Source organism: Leopardus geoffroyi, chromosome E1 (assembly GCF_018350155.1).
Source record: "Leopardus geoffroyi isolate Oge1 chromosome E1, O.geoffroyi_Oge1_pat1.0, whole genome shotgun sequence".
NCBI lineage: Eukaryota > Metazoa > Chordata > Mammalia > Carnivora > Felidae > Leopardus > Leopardus geoffroyi.
The window spans coordinates 55,180,577-55,192,767 of record NC_059330.1 but is presented as its reverse complement, the minus strand read 5'-3'; the positions used below and the strand labels follow the sequence as shown (position 1 = coordinate 55,192,767).

General features: G+C 55.6%; 1 protein-coding gene across 2 annotated transcripts; it reads right to left on the bottom strand.

Moving 5' to 3' along the window:
- Positions 1–280: 280 nt before the first annotated feature.
- Positions 281–12,161, bottom strand: OTOP3 (otopetrin 3). Of its 2 annotated transcripts, none has more exons than XM_045490819.1 (7): positions 11,718–12,161; positions 5,984–6,364; positions 5,758–5,894; positions 5,113–5,171; positions 4,719–4,837; positions 2,183–2,982; positions 281–1,017 (listed from the first exon to the last, which is right to left on the bottom strand). In XM_045490819.1, exons 1-7 carry the CDS (start codon positions 11,734–11,736, stop codon positions 847–849), a joined length of 1,686 nt encoding a protein of 561 aa, XP_045346775.1. In that variant the 5' UTR covers positions 11,737–12,161; the 3' UTR covers positions 281–846. The 2 variants fall into 2 exon arrangements, with proteins under 2 accessions (XP_045346775.1, XP_045346774.1); XM_045490818.1 differs by having other exon boundaries at positions 5,984–6,397; positions 11,718–12,160.
- Positions 12,162–12,191: the final 30 nt, after the last annotated feature.

Sequence of the window (12,191 nt, the reverse complement as noted above, 5' to 3'; positions counted from 1 at the left end):
GCCAGAGGCTGCAGTCCCTGTGCTAAGCCAGGTGCAGAAAGTCACCTGGGGCTCTGTGCCAGAGAGGAGCGTGTTAGTGAGGGCTGGGGGCATGTGAGAGCCCTAGCCCCTCTCCTCACCTCCTCCCATGAACCAGGCAAGGGAGGGACTGGGTTAGACACCTCCTGGCCCAGAAATGGACCATCCTGGCCCCAGAGCCCTGACCAGGAAGACTGTCCCTTCCTGCCATACTCGAAGTGACAGCTCTGTCCCTGAGAACAAATGTCACGAAGCTTGAATGTAATCGATCAAACAAACAGGGTTTATGGCAGCAGGAGAGAGCTGTTGAACTCTTCCTGGTAGCTAATTAATGAGCTCATTAGGAGACAGGGTATGTGGGGAGGGAGGGCCAGGCCCGCTCGCTGGGCTTCAAGCTTCTAGAATGTCCTGGGCTGAGCTTGAACCAAGTACCCTCCCCACAGAATGAGGCAGACCCCTGAGATCAATCTGGGTGGCAGCACCCCCCCCCCAGACTCCGTCATTTAGGGCTGTCGGTCCTGGAGAGTAGCCGTGGGGGGCTTCCTGGGATATCCCCTGGGCTGTACTGATTGTGGTGGTGAACAGGGGCAGGCACGTGCCCAGTCCTGGGTGTGAGCATCAGAAGCTCAGTGTCCAGGCCCTGCCCTTGGTCTTGGGCTGCAGACGGTGCCTCCCACCTCGGTGAGGATCTGGGGGAGGGGGAGGCTTTGGGGAATCCAGTCTGGTCTAGGTCCCCCTGAAATGGAGTGTTTGCTCAGAGACTCTGGGCTACCCTCTGCCCAGCCTTGGCACTTTGGTGTTCTGCCAGGGGTGAGTCCTTGGGCAGCCTCAGGCCTCCAAGTAGACCTCCACCAGCCCTCCAATGGAATGCATACGGTAGAAGACCCCCAGAGGCAGACCAAAGTTGACGATGGTGAACCACGTCCGGTAGCCATAGAAGTCCTTTTCCAGCCCGTTCTCAAACTCCGGGTGTATACCAAACGCTGGCATCATCCACAACTGGGGAGGAGAGGAGGGGGTTGAGTGAGGGAGAGGGCTCTGTGCGTCCACGGGCACTCCACCCAGGGGAGGCAGGCCCCAAAAGCTGCTAGCACACCCCCCCCCCCTTCAGCCCTTCAGCCCTGGGCTTTCAAAGCAAGCCGTTCCTCCCTAAATCCCCCACCCCGTACCACAGCCACCTCCCTGGCTTGCCAGCCTGAACTCTAGGTGGATCATGTGGCCTCACGTTGCCACCGGCCATGGCCCAACCTGCTCTGGGCTCCCCTGTGCCTTGACCTCAACCACCTTCTTCCGCTCTGGCTCCCTTTCTCTGCCAGTCTTGACTCTCTGCTCTCTCTACCTGGTCCTGTCTTCTGTCCAAATCCTGCCCCTTTCTCAAGACACAGATTAAATCTTCATGAGGCCTTCCTTGGCCCATCGGGCCCACATTTCCTTCTCTGAACTCCTACTGCACGTTAGGGCCAGGTGATGATGTATGGTGGCCTGTGTCAGGGGCTTCACCACCTGAGGTGTTTCCAGCACGGTGCGCCTAGAATGTGTTCGTCATACGCTCCAGCGACGCTGGGTGTCCCGGCACTGCCCCTGACGGGCTGTGGGACAACCTAAGCCTCCGTCTCCCCATCTGTCAAATGGGGACAGGGATGGTGCATAACGGTGGCTGCTGCAGGGGTTTCCTGTGATGATTCAGTGAGGAGCTGAGCTACGGCATGGGGAGGTGGACGCGAGACTTTAGCTGCCAGACAACCAGCAGCCATCGTCAACACCTTCCCCTAGAGAGCTTTTGGGAAACCAGGCACTTGATGATCTCTGCCCTTTGACCCAATTCAGCGGATGATCAATTATTTGGCAATTCCCTCACTGGCCCCCTGGTGTCTCTCCAGCTGGACAGTGCACTTCCTGAGGGTGGAAATCTTACATGTTTGTAAAGAGCACTTAGCTATATGCTTGGCACGTTCATTCATGTGGGCACCTTACAGCGAGCTGGGGGACACTGCTCTCAGCATGGAGCTGGTGGGAAAGGTGCATGTGTCCCTGACAATAAAAGGGACAGGCCAGTTGCCCTTGGGACAGTCGATGCTCAACGAACGCACCATTCCTTCCTTCCTGAGGGTCCCTGAGGCCACCCGGGCAGCTCCGTCCCCACGCTCCCGCCCTGTCCACTCACTGTGAGATTGCAGAGGATGAGGAAGAGACAGATCTCCTTGAGCGCCCGCCGCTTCCAGTTGAGGTGGCTGTAGGAGTGGATGTAGGCCAGCGAGGCCCGCCGCAGGTCCTGGCCCAGCTCCAGCAGGGAGCCCCGGCGGGGCAGCTCGGCCTCCTGCTTCCCTGCCGTCTCCCAGAGCGGACGCCGATGCAGGCCCTCGATGATGAAGAGGTTCTGGGCGACGTGCTGCAAGATAATCAGCAGCGAGTAGGCCAGGATGAGGCGGTTGAGCGGCTCGTGGGGGCGAGTGGCCACGATGGCCACGATGGAAAAGTAGGCGATGCCCAACTGGCCCAGCGCCGCGCCCATCAGCAGCACCACGTCCAGGCTGCGGGTGGGGTTCTTGAGCGTGTCCAGCTCTCGCTCCTCCAGCCCGTGGATGGCCGTGCCCGCCAAGCACGCCAGGCTCATGGCGGGCAGCACGGCTACGTAGAAGGCGTAGTAGAGGATGAAGTATTGGCGTGCGATGGCGAGGCCACTTGCTTCGATCTGGAAGAGCACGAAGACGCACACGCCTGCCACCAGGGCCAGCAGGCCAAGCAGTGGCCCGAAGATGGCCCCGTGCAGGTGGAAGGGAGGCGTGCCGGGGTGGGCCCCTGCGTGGGGTGCCAGGCGGCGGCCCACGTTCTTCCACATGACAAAGAGCACGGCACAGCAGATGAGGCAGTACTCGGTGCTGAAGGGGTAGAGCATCAGATAGCCCTTCTGGAAGACCTCGCACACCGTGGCATTGAGGCACACGCAGGTGTTGGTGTCATTGCCTGGGAGGGGGCAGGGTGGGAAGGGATAGTTGTTCAGGTGGACCTCGTTCTGGGGAAACCGGCCGCACCAATCAGTCCCACACTCCTGGAGTATGCCACCCATTCTATAGACGTGGAAACCGAGGTCCAGAGATAGAAATCAGAAATCGCGGGATGGTCATTTCTTTACAAAGGGATTTCAGACTTCAGGAGCCAAGCTTTGGTAAAGACACATCATGTCTTTGGGGCCAAATGTCACCTCAACAGATTACTTCTCGGGCACGAGGGGAAGTCTATGACTTTACAACAGGAGGATCTGGCTGCTGCATCTGAACCCTCGGCTATGTGCTCTGTGGGGCAATCAGACATCTTGCCTCGTGATGAGGTCCCTTGCAAAGCTCACAGCATCAACTGTGGAATGCCAGTGTCCAAAGCGTTTAACCTGGATCTGATCGAGGCTTTGGTCCATACTTCCAGGTGGCAGGCTGAGCAGGGAAGAGGAGAACAAGTCAAATGCCACCACTAGGAAGCAGCCTGACAAACCTCAATGCCATTAGGAAAACAGAGACGTAAGAGACGGAACCATGTTTGAACACAGCATCGTAGGAGACATTTCAGAGGCTGGTTGGGGAAAGCTGAACAGGTCGATGGAGAGGATGGGGATCATGTTGAGGAATTCTGTTAGACATTATGATCCGGCTCAGGTCATTTCTCGTGGTTCGTGGGTTTGAGCCCCACATCAGGCTCTGTGCTGACAGCTCAGAGCCTGGAGCCTGCTTCAGATTCTGTGTCTCCCTCTCTCCCTGCCCCTCCCCTGCTTGCACTCCTCTCTCTCTCTCTCTCAAAAAATAAATAAACATTAAAAAAATTAAAAGAAATTACAACATTGTGGTAGTGGAGAGAAATATACTTATTTTAAAGAGACGTGCATGAAAATGTTTTGAGATGAAATGCTGTGATCTCCATGATGTAATTCGGCAAAACATTGAAATTATAGCAACGTGTTAATAATGATTACCTCTAGGTGATGGGTATATCCCGTTTTTTCACTCATCTGTATGTTTGACTTTTACTAAAAGAATCCGTGGTGTCACTTGTCAAAAATTCTCAGCACAGCTCTTCTGAAAAATGTATCTGAGTCTAAAGAATGTCCGCAGTCCATAGGCAGGCTGGGATTTTTGCAGCGGGGGTGCAAATGCATGAATGTGCTGGGAAGGCTTGGCTGTACACAGGTCAGGATGGTGATGCCACCCGGGGGGGGTGTGTGCTTTACACATACAGGTGTGGCTGAAACCCCCATGTAGGTGTGTGGGATGTAGCCTCTAAGGGCGGACTGTACAGGTAGGGGACTGGGTCATGGAACAATCTGCGGGAGGAGGGCCTTCTGCCCAGAAATCTTCTGTCTCTCCTGATATGTCCGGGGATCCACAACTGTGTTAGGAAGACATCCGTTCCTTTCGGTCCTGAAGCCTTTTTAGTTTCTTGCAAGTGAAATGCAATTGCTAGGGGTGGGGCGCATACCTGGACTTATCAGTGAGTAGCTCAGCCAGGATTTGTGGCTAGCTAAGGTGACAGCTAGATGCCTGGAGCCTGGCTGCACGGTGCCAGCACCGATGGGGCAGGACGAGGACCAGCGTGTAGTCACGATCCAGAGTTTGCTCCCACTCTGGGAGGGAATGTGCGCGTGCGTGCGAGTGTGTGTGTGTGTGTGTGTGTGTGTGTGCATTTGGGGCTGGGGGATCATGTCTCCTCTGTACCTGAGAAGTTTTCCACAAGGGCGCTGAGCTCAGCCTTGATCTCGCGGTGCATGGAGTCGTTGGTGACAGCCAGAACCCACAGCAGCAGGTTTGTGGCCAGGGTCAGCATCAGGCCACACCTGGAGGAGGTGCCACACTCTGTCCACACAGCCTGGCTGGCTCCCGCGTGCTCCGCCCTCACCATCACTGCCTTGGGGGAGACAGCTCTCTCCCAAAGCCAGATCCCATCTGGCATTAGGACTTCAGGAGAGGCAGCCCTAGAGGCCCCTTGGGACCCCTTCCCGGATCGACGTGCCACCCCAGGGACACCCTGTCCAAGGAAGCTGTGGGAGCAGGCACTGGCAGGGGACAGGGAGCCCCAGGGGTTGGAGGGAGAGAAGATACCCCATCTTACCTAGTGAAATTGGTCTGGACCTGAACACAGTCCTTACAGTGTTTCCAGAGCACCCAGGTCTGAAAGAGATGGGGCCTTGAGCCCAGGGGCTGGGGGCAGGGGTGACGGGAGCGTGGGGTATGTGCCCCAGTTGCTTGTGTGTATGTACGATGGAAGTGACAGTGAGGACGTCTGGATTGGAATCCTGGCTCTGCCGTTCCCTTGCTGTGTCGTCTTGGGCCAGTGGCAAAATATCTCAGAGGCTCAGTCTCCTCATCTCTAAAATGGGGCTAAAATGCCCACCTCTTAGGGGAATGCCTACTTGTCGGGGAAATGGACGGGATGATGCAAAGAAACAGCCAGCACAATGCCCGGCACAGGACAGGGACTCAGGAGTGTGAGTGATGTTGGTTCCTAAGAGTAGCTCTGTATTCCTGGGGGGTGTGGATTTAGGGATATGCAAGTATGCACAGATAGGTGTATTTACAGGGGTCTGCATTTCGGTGATGCAGGTACACGTAGCTGTGCATGGACGTGGGTGTGTGGAGGCAGGCATTAGCGGGGGGCTGCGGACTGTGGGCACATATGCTAGGCCCTGCAAGCTGCGCCTAGGCATGGTCGGGGTGTGTGTGTGCATGCGGCATGGGGACGGGAGAGGCCTGTCACCTGGGCGCCGATGAAGACAATCTCGATGACGGGGAAGATGAGTTCCAGCTGCGACTTGCAGTGGATGTGGCTCACGTCGTAGCCCACTCGGAAGACGTTCAGGCAGGCGGCACAGCTGCCGAAGAGCACCAGGGAGCCTGGCCGGGCCAGGTGGCCGTTGGCGCCTTCCCTGGACCCGGCTCTCCCTCCCCACCCCTCTCCGGCCACCCCGTGCCCCAACACTCACCCCGCACCCAAATGGATCCTGCATGAGGGTCCCGGAAGAGCATGGCGTGTGTGTGGCGGGTGGTGCAGGTGGCGTAATAGAGGAGCCAGAGAAGGGACAGGGCCTTCAGGGCGGCCAGCAGGATCCACACGTCGCCCAGCGTGACAGCCACGTTGTTGAAGATCATGCTACAGATGAAGGCTCCACCCAGGAACACCACATTGAGGGCCAGGAGCCCCGAGAAGAGCTGCCCTGCCTTCTGGGCCTGCCTGTCTCTCCGCAGCAGTGAGAAATGCCGCGCCAGCCAGGACTTCTGGTACGGGGGGGCAGGAGCTCCCATTTTCTCGGCCCCCGTGCCGACTTGGTTCTCCTCGGCCGGGGCCGCTCCAGTCTTCTGTGCTTCTGGAGAGGCCATGGATGCAGGCTGAGAAGGGGCTGGGGACACAGGGTCCTGGTTGGCTGCCAGGCTTTCCTGGTTTCATTCTACCCCTGCCCTTAACTGCTGTGTGACCTAGGGCAAGCTATGCAACCTCCCTGGTCAGACACTGGAAATAATAGCAGCTTCCTTGTCTACTTTACAGGACCTGAGGAGGTTCACACAGACCAGGGGTGGCTCAGTCAGTTGAGTATCTGGCTCTTGATTTTGGCTCGGGTCATGATCCCAGGGCCGTGGGATCGAGCCCCACGTCGGGCTCCGTGCTGAGTGCGGAACCTGCTTAGGATTCTCTCTCCCTCCGCCCCTCTCCCCTGCTTGTGCTCTCTCTCTCTAAAATAAAAACAAAAAACAAAAAACAAACCAGGGGATATGGGAATCCTTTGTGCTCCAAATAAAGATAGGGATTATTTCGACTGGCTTGAGGAATACCTCCCTCCCAACGCCCTGCAAGGTTATCCCACTTTCTGCCTCAGTGCCTGATCTGAAGACGGAAAATAACTCTGTCAAGGGAGCCAGGGGCTTCTGCATAATGTCTGGCCACTGGACATTTTGTGACTCGTCACCACTAAATGGCAGATTGTGTTCTGCTGACTTCTGGGAGGAATTTCCCTCTGGAAGGCAGGGAGAGCAAGAAGGTGTCCTCTCTTGTCCTGACTTTGATTAGCTGGGTAATGTTTGCCTACAATGTGTTGAGAAGGATCCTGAGGCTGAGTGTGAGGTTGGTGGGAAAGAATGCTGTGATTTGAATGATATTTGATTATGGATGTATATGTGTATATATAAAATTACTTTTAAAAGTCTAGAGGAGGGGCGCCAGGGTGGCTCAGTTGGTTAAACATCTGACTCTCGATTTCAGCTCAGGTTCTGATCTCACAGTTCGTGCGAGCAAGCCCCAGGTCGGGCTCTGTGCTGACAGTGCAGAGCCTGCTTGGGATTCTCTCTCTCCCGCTCTGTCTGCTCCTCCCTCCCTCCTTCTCTCCAAAATAAATAAACATCAAAAAAAGAATAAAAGTCTAGAAGACATCCACCAGATTCACAATAGGAGTTTCTTCTAGGGAACGGAGTAGGGTACTAGGATTGGGAGTGGTTTAACGCTCTAGTTTCTATTTTGTAATTTTTTTTTAAAGCTTACTTATTTATTTTGAGTGTGTGTGTGTGTGTGAGCAGGAGAGGGGCAGAGAGAGAGGGAGAGAGAGACAACCCCAAATAGCATCTGCACTGTCAGCACAGAGCCATATGTGGGGCTCAAAGTCACAAACCTGAGCCTGAACCAAGAGTTGGACGTTTAATCGACCGAGCCACCCAGGTGCCCCAATGCTCTAGTTTTTTTTTTTTTTTTTTTTTTAATGTTTATTTATTTATTTTTTTGAGACAGAGAGAGACAGAGCATGAACGGGGGAGGGGCAGAGAGAGAGAGAGAGGGAGACACAGAATCGGAAGCAGGCTCCAGGCTCTGAGCCATCAGCCCAGAGCCCGACGCGGGGCTCGAACTCACGGACCGCGAGATCGTGACCTGAGCTGAAGTCGGACGCTTAACTGACTGAGCCACTCAGGCGCCCCCCAATGCTCTAGTTTTTAAAGGCACATTTTTTATGGGATTGAAAGTAATTTTAAAGCACATTAAGATTTAGGGGCAAAGTTCTGGGATTGACTTTCAATATCCGCTGTGAACACGGGACAGGCTGGAAGTCCAGCATGATTCCCGGTGGGCCCTTTGGGTACTCATTCCCTGTGGGGCTGAAGCTACACTAGACGGCGAGGGTGCCGTCCCCGTGGAAGGCTTCTCCTGAGCTGACCCGGGAGGCCCTCTCGCCATCCCCGGCCATCTCTGAAGCTCTCCCTTGGTGCTGCCACTGCCCACATCCCTGGTGCTCTGGGCTCGGGGTGCCAAGTGCTCTCTGTCCCCATCCTCCAGGCGGGCAGGAGGTCTGCTTCTGAACTACCTCAGTCAGAGGCCTCTCCATTCCCACCTCTCCCAGCAGGTAGCCAGGTACCCTCCTCGCCTCTCCCCTATCAACCTCTCAGGTCTAAGCCTGTCCATTCCAGCCTGCAAACCTCTCTTAGATTGTTCTTTCTTTACTTACTGTTTTATTTTATTATTTTTATTAAAACATTTTAATGTTTATTAAAAAAACTTTTAAATGTTTGTTTTTGACAGAGAGAGAGAGAGAGAGAACACAAGCAAGGGAAGGGCAGGGAGAGAGAGGGAGACACAGAATCTGAAGCAAGCTCCAGGCTCTGAGCTGTCAGCACAGAGCCCAACACGGGGCTCGAACCCACGAACTGTGAGATCATGACCTGAACCAAAGTCGGATGCTCAACGACTGAGTCACCTAGGCGCCCCTCCCTTAGATTTTTCTTGACCTCAACCTCTACCCTAGTTCAGGGCCTCCTCTGCTCTCTCCTGCACTGGTCTCCCTACCCACTGTGCCTCTCCCCTACTGTAAGCCCGCCAAGGCTCCCAATTGCTGAGGGGAAATGAGTCAATCAGAGAAAGACAACTACCGTAAGATCTCACTCATATATGGAATTTACAAAACAAAACAGATAAAGCAAAAAGGAGACAAATGAAAAATTAGACTCTTAAATGTAGAGAACAAATTGGTGGTTACAGAGGGGAGGAGGGTGGGGGGAATGGGTGAAATAGGTGATGGGGATTAAGAGTATAGTTACTGTGACGAGCACTGCTGAATGTATAGAGTTGTTGAATCACTATTTGGACATCTGAAACTAATATGACACTGTATGTTAATTACAATGGAACTAAAGAAATAAAAATAAAAATAAGACAATTGCCCTCAGTATAAAGTCCAAACTATCTAGCACGGCCTGCACTGCCTTTCAAAACGAAAACTTACAGTGCATGTTTAGCACAGGCTTGGAGGCTAGCTGCTTTTGCTTCCTGGTCTGGCCTTGACTTAGCTCTCTAGCACTGTCCTTAGACCCCACTGCCTGCCACGGACTGTGTCATCCTGCTGTAGCTCCCAGAATGTGCCTGCTTTTGTTCACCACCCCGTCTGCCCACGCCGCCTTTTGCCCATAATGCCCACCCCCTTGCCCTTTGGCTGACTGCAGCTTAGAGCAGAACCCCACCTCCTCTAAGCGGACTTCCCTGAGCCCCAGGCCAAGGCTACACTAGGTACCCCATGGGCCCCCTGGGGCATCACCTGTCATGCTCATTCTCTTCTAACTCACTGCTCTTTGTTCTGTCTCTACCCTTTAACTCAGCTTAGGAGCTTCAGCTTTCCCCTCTCTGTAACCACCAGAAGACCCTCACCACATTTGGCTCTAAAAGACAGTCTTTCCAAACCCCCAGGCTCCCATGTGCTCTTTGCTCAATATTCGTACCTTCTGTGGTTCTGTTACGGCAAAGAGACTAATAACACTTGGTCCTTTATTCAAGATTCTACAAATGATTTTGTCCCCCTTTCCCAGTCCCCTCTGTCGTCTTTTGCCCTCTCCCTGTCCAGCCCCCTCGTCACACTCTGGACACCTACTCCCCATGTCGATCCAGGCCCAGCCAGAAGGCTCCAAGGCTCCATCCATCCTTGGGTGGCTTCCCACACCCCTCCCCCCATCACTTCTGGAGGCTGCTGTTCCTCTGCCTCACCTGTTACCTTCCACCAACGGCTCTTGCCCATCTTCTCCACCTACCTTAAGAACCTCTCCCGGGAAGCATTCTTTCCCTGCCCAAGCATCTATTGGGAGTGCATATGCACTGTCCGGTGAGGCGCTGTGGGCATGGCTGGACCCCCTCAAGGTCAGGAGAGCCTCCAGGGCAGGGACCAGGTCCTGCTGAACTCGAACCCTCCAAACCTATCACAGGCACGCTGCTCTTGCTGACCGACTCTGCCATTTTCTGGGGGAACTTTCAGCACCAGAGCCATGGACAGAGACCCTTCCCATTAAATACTTTCCATCCTGACCAAATCCCAGAGACTTTAGAGATAATCTTTATCTGTCCTCCAAGTTGAGCAAGCATGAGACTCACAGGGACACCTCCCTGCTCCTTTTGTCCCAACCCTGACTCCTTCTTCTTGCCTTCCCCACAATGTCCCTCATCTTCCCAGGGCAGTAGAGCCTAATGAGCCCAATTCTGGCACTTACTATCTCTGTGATCTTGGATAAGCTACTGAGACTCTCTGTGCCTCAGTTTCCTCATATGTAAAATGGATGTACAACTATGGAATAGTACCTGGTGCATAGAAGATACTCAGTAAAGATTTCTTGAACGAATAAATGAAGCACTTAATGCATAATGCCTACCTCATCGGGGTTTCGTGAAAATTAAATGATTTAATGCGTGTAAATGCATGTACAGCCATGTCTGGCACACAGAAAACTCTCAGTGTTAGTTATCTATGTCTTTCCTTTCAGTTCTGTCGAGGTCCTGGAGAGGCTGGAAGGGTCAGGATTACTGGTAAATTTCAGGGGTGGTTTTTGCTTGGACTGCAGGCCTAGAGGGGACACTCCAGGACAAGGTTCCAGGTCCTCTCTCTTCAGGGTCCCCTTCCCTGCCCTCCCCACCCCCAAATCCTACCCTCCAACGGCCGCTAGAGGGAGTCCTGGAAGTGGTCGAATTCGGTCTGCGGCGGGGAGGGTGCCAGGGTGGGACAAGTGGGGGGCGAGGGAAAGAGGCTAGGGCACCCAGGACTGACAAGGAGGAATCCGCCGCCCTCTGGCACGTCCCTTGGCGCGACGCCAGTCCAAGGGAGGGCCCGGACACCAAACTGGTTTGTGGGTCGCGATTAGAGACAGGTGATGATGAAAGCCGCGGAGCCGTCGGGGCGTGGCGCCTGGCCCGGAGCCGCAGGTCCACCTCGGGAGGAGGCAGCTGAGCGCGGGCTGGGACCTTGGGGGTTTCTCTCCGAGCCACTCGAGGGACTGCGGTGCCCGGGGCAGCCGCTACACATATACCTCAGACCAGATGTCCAGGCAGCCCCAACCCCACAGCCCTTGACCCAGCCATCCTGGGTTTTGATTCTTCCTGGCCTCAGCACCCACTTTTGGCTGTGCGCCCCCAGACCGGCTAGGGTGGGGCCCGGGTGGGGCCCGCCCAGCTGACTTTTGTGTGCCCCCTATTCGCGGAAAGAAGGTGGGCAGCGGAGCCAGGGTTGGGGTGCGGGATAGAGAAGGGTTGGTTCTCGGGTCGCCAGGGGTTGGCCTCCCCCTAGTCATCCCGCCCTCCCTCCCTTACCCCTACAGCCCCTAGTCCTTGAACCCGAAGCAGGTGTAAGTGTCAAGGATGGGCCCGCCCGGGAAGTCCCGCCGGCAGTCGAAGGGAGCTCCGGGGCCTGGCGCCGCCGCTGGGAGCCTTACCTGAGGCCTGGGCTGGCATCGCCCCCGGCTGACCGACTGCCGGCGCAGCGCGGATCTTCAGTCCAGGTGAGGCCCCCGGGCCCGCACCGATGCCCCCGACGCCCTCCCCTGCGGGACTGCGCAGCCGCTGCTCAGGCTCCGTGGCCCATCGATTTTTCTGTTGACTTTGGGGATCTCATTAATCCTTCGTTAATTACCCAGCCAGGGGCTCCCAGACGGTGCAGCCAATAGCGAGGCAGCTAGGCGGGCGGGCGGGGCCGGAGGCCGTGCGGGCTTAGGGCCTCAGGGTCAGAGGACCCGCGGCCGCCCGCCTCGGGGGGGGGGGGGGGGGGGGGGGGACTGGGGTGCACCGTCCTTAGGCCATTAGGCCTCGGCAAAGGCCCTGCGGGGCTCAGGCCACCCTTTCCTACGGCAGCCAAGCAGGGAACAGACTGGACCCCCCCCCTCCCCCCGCCCAGGTTTGGTGTCGCCTTT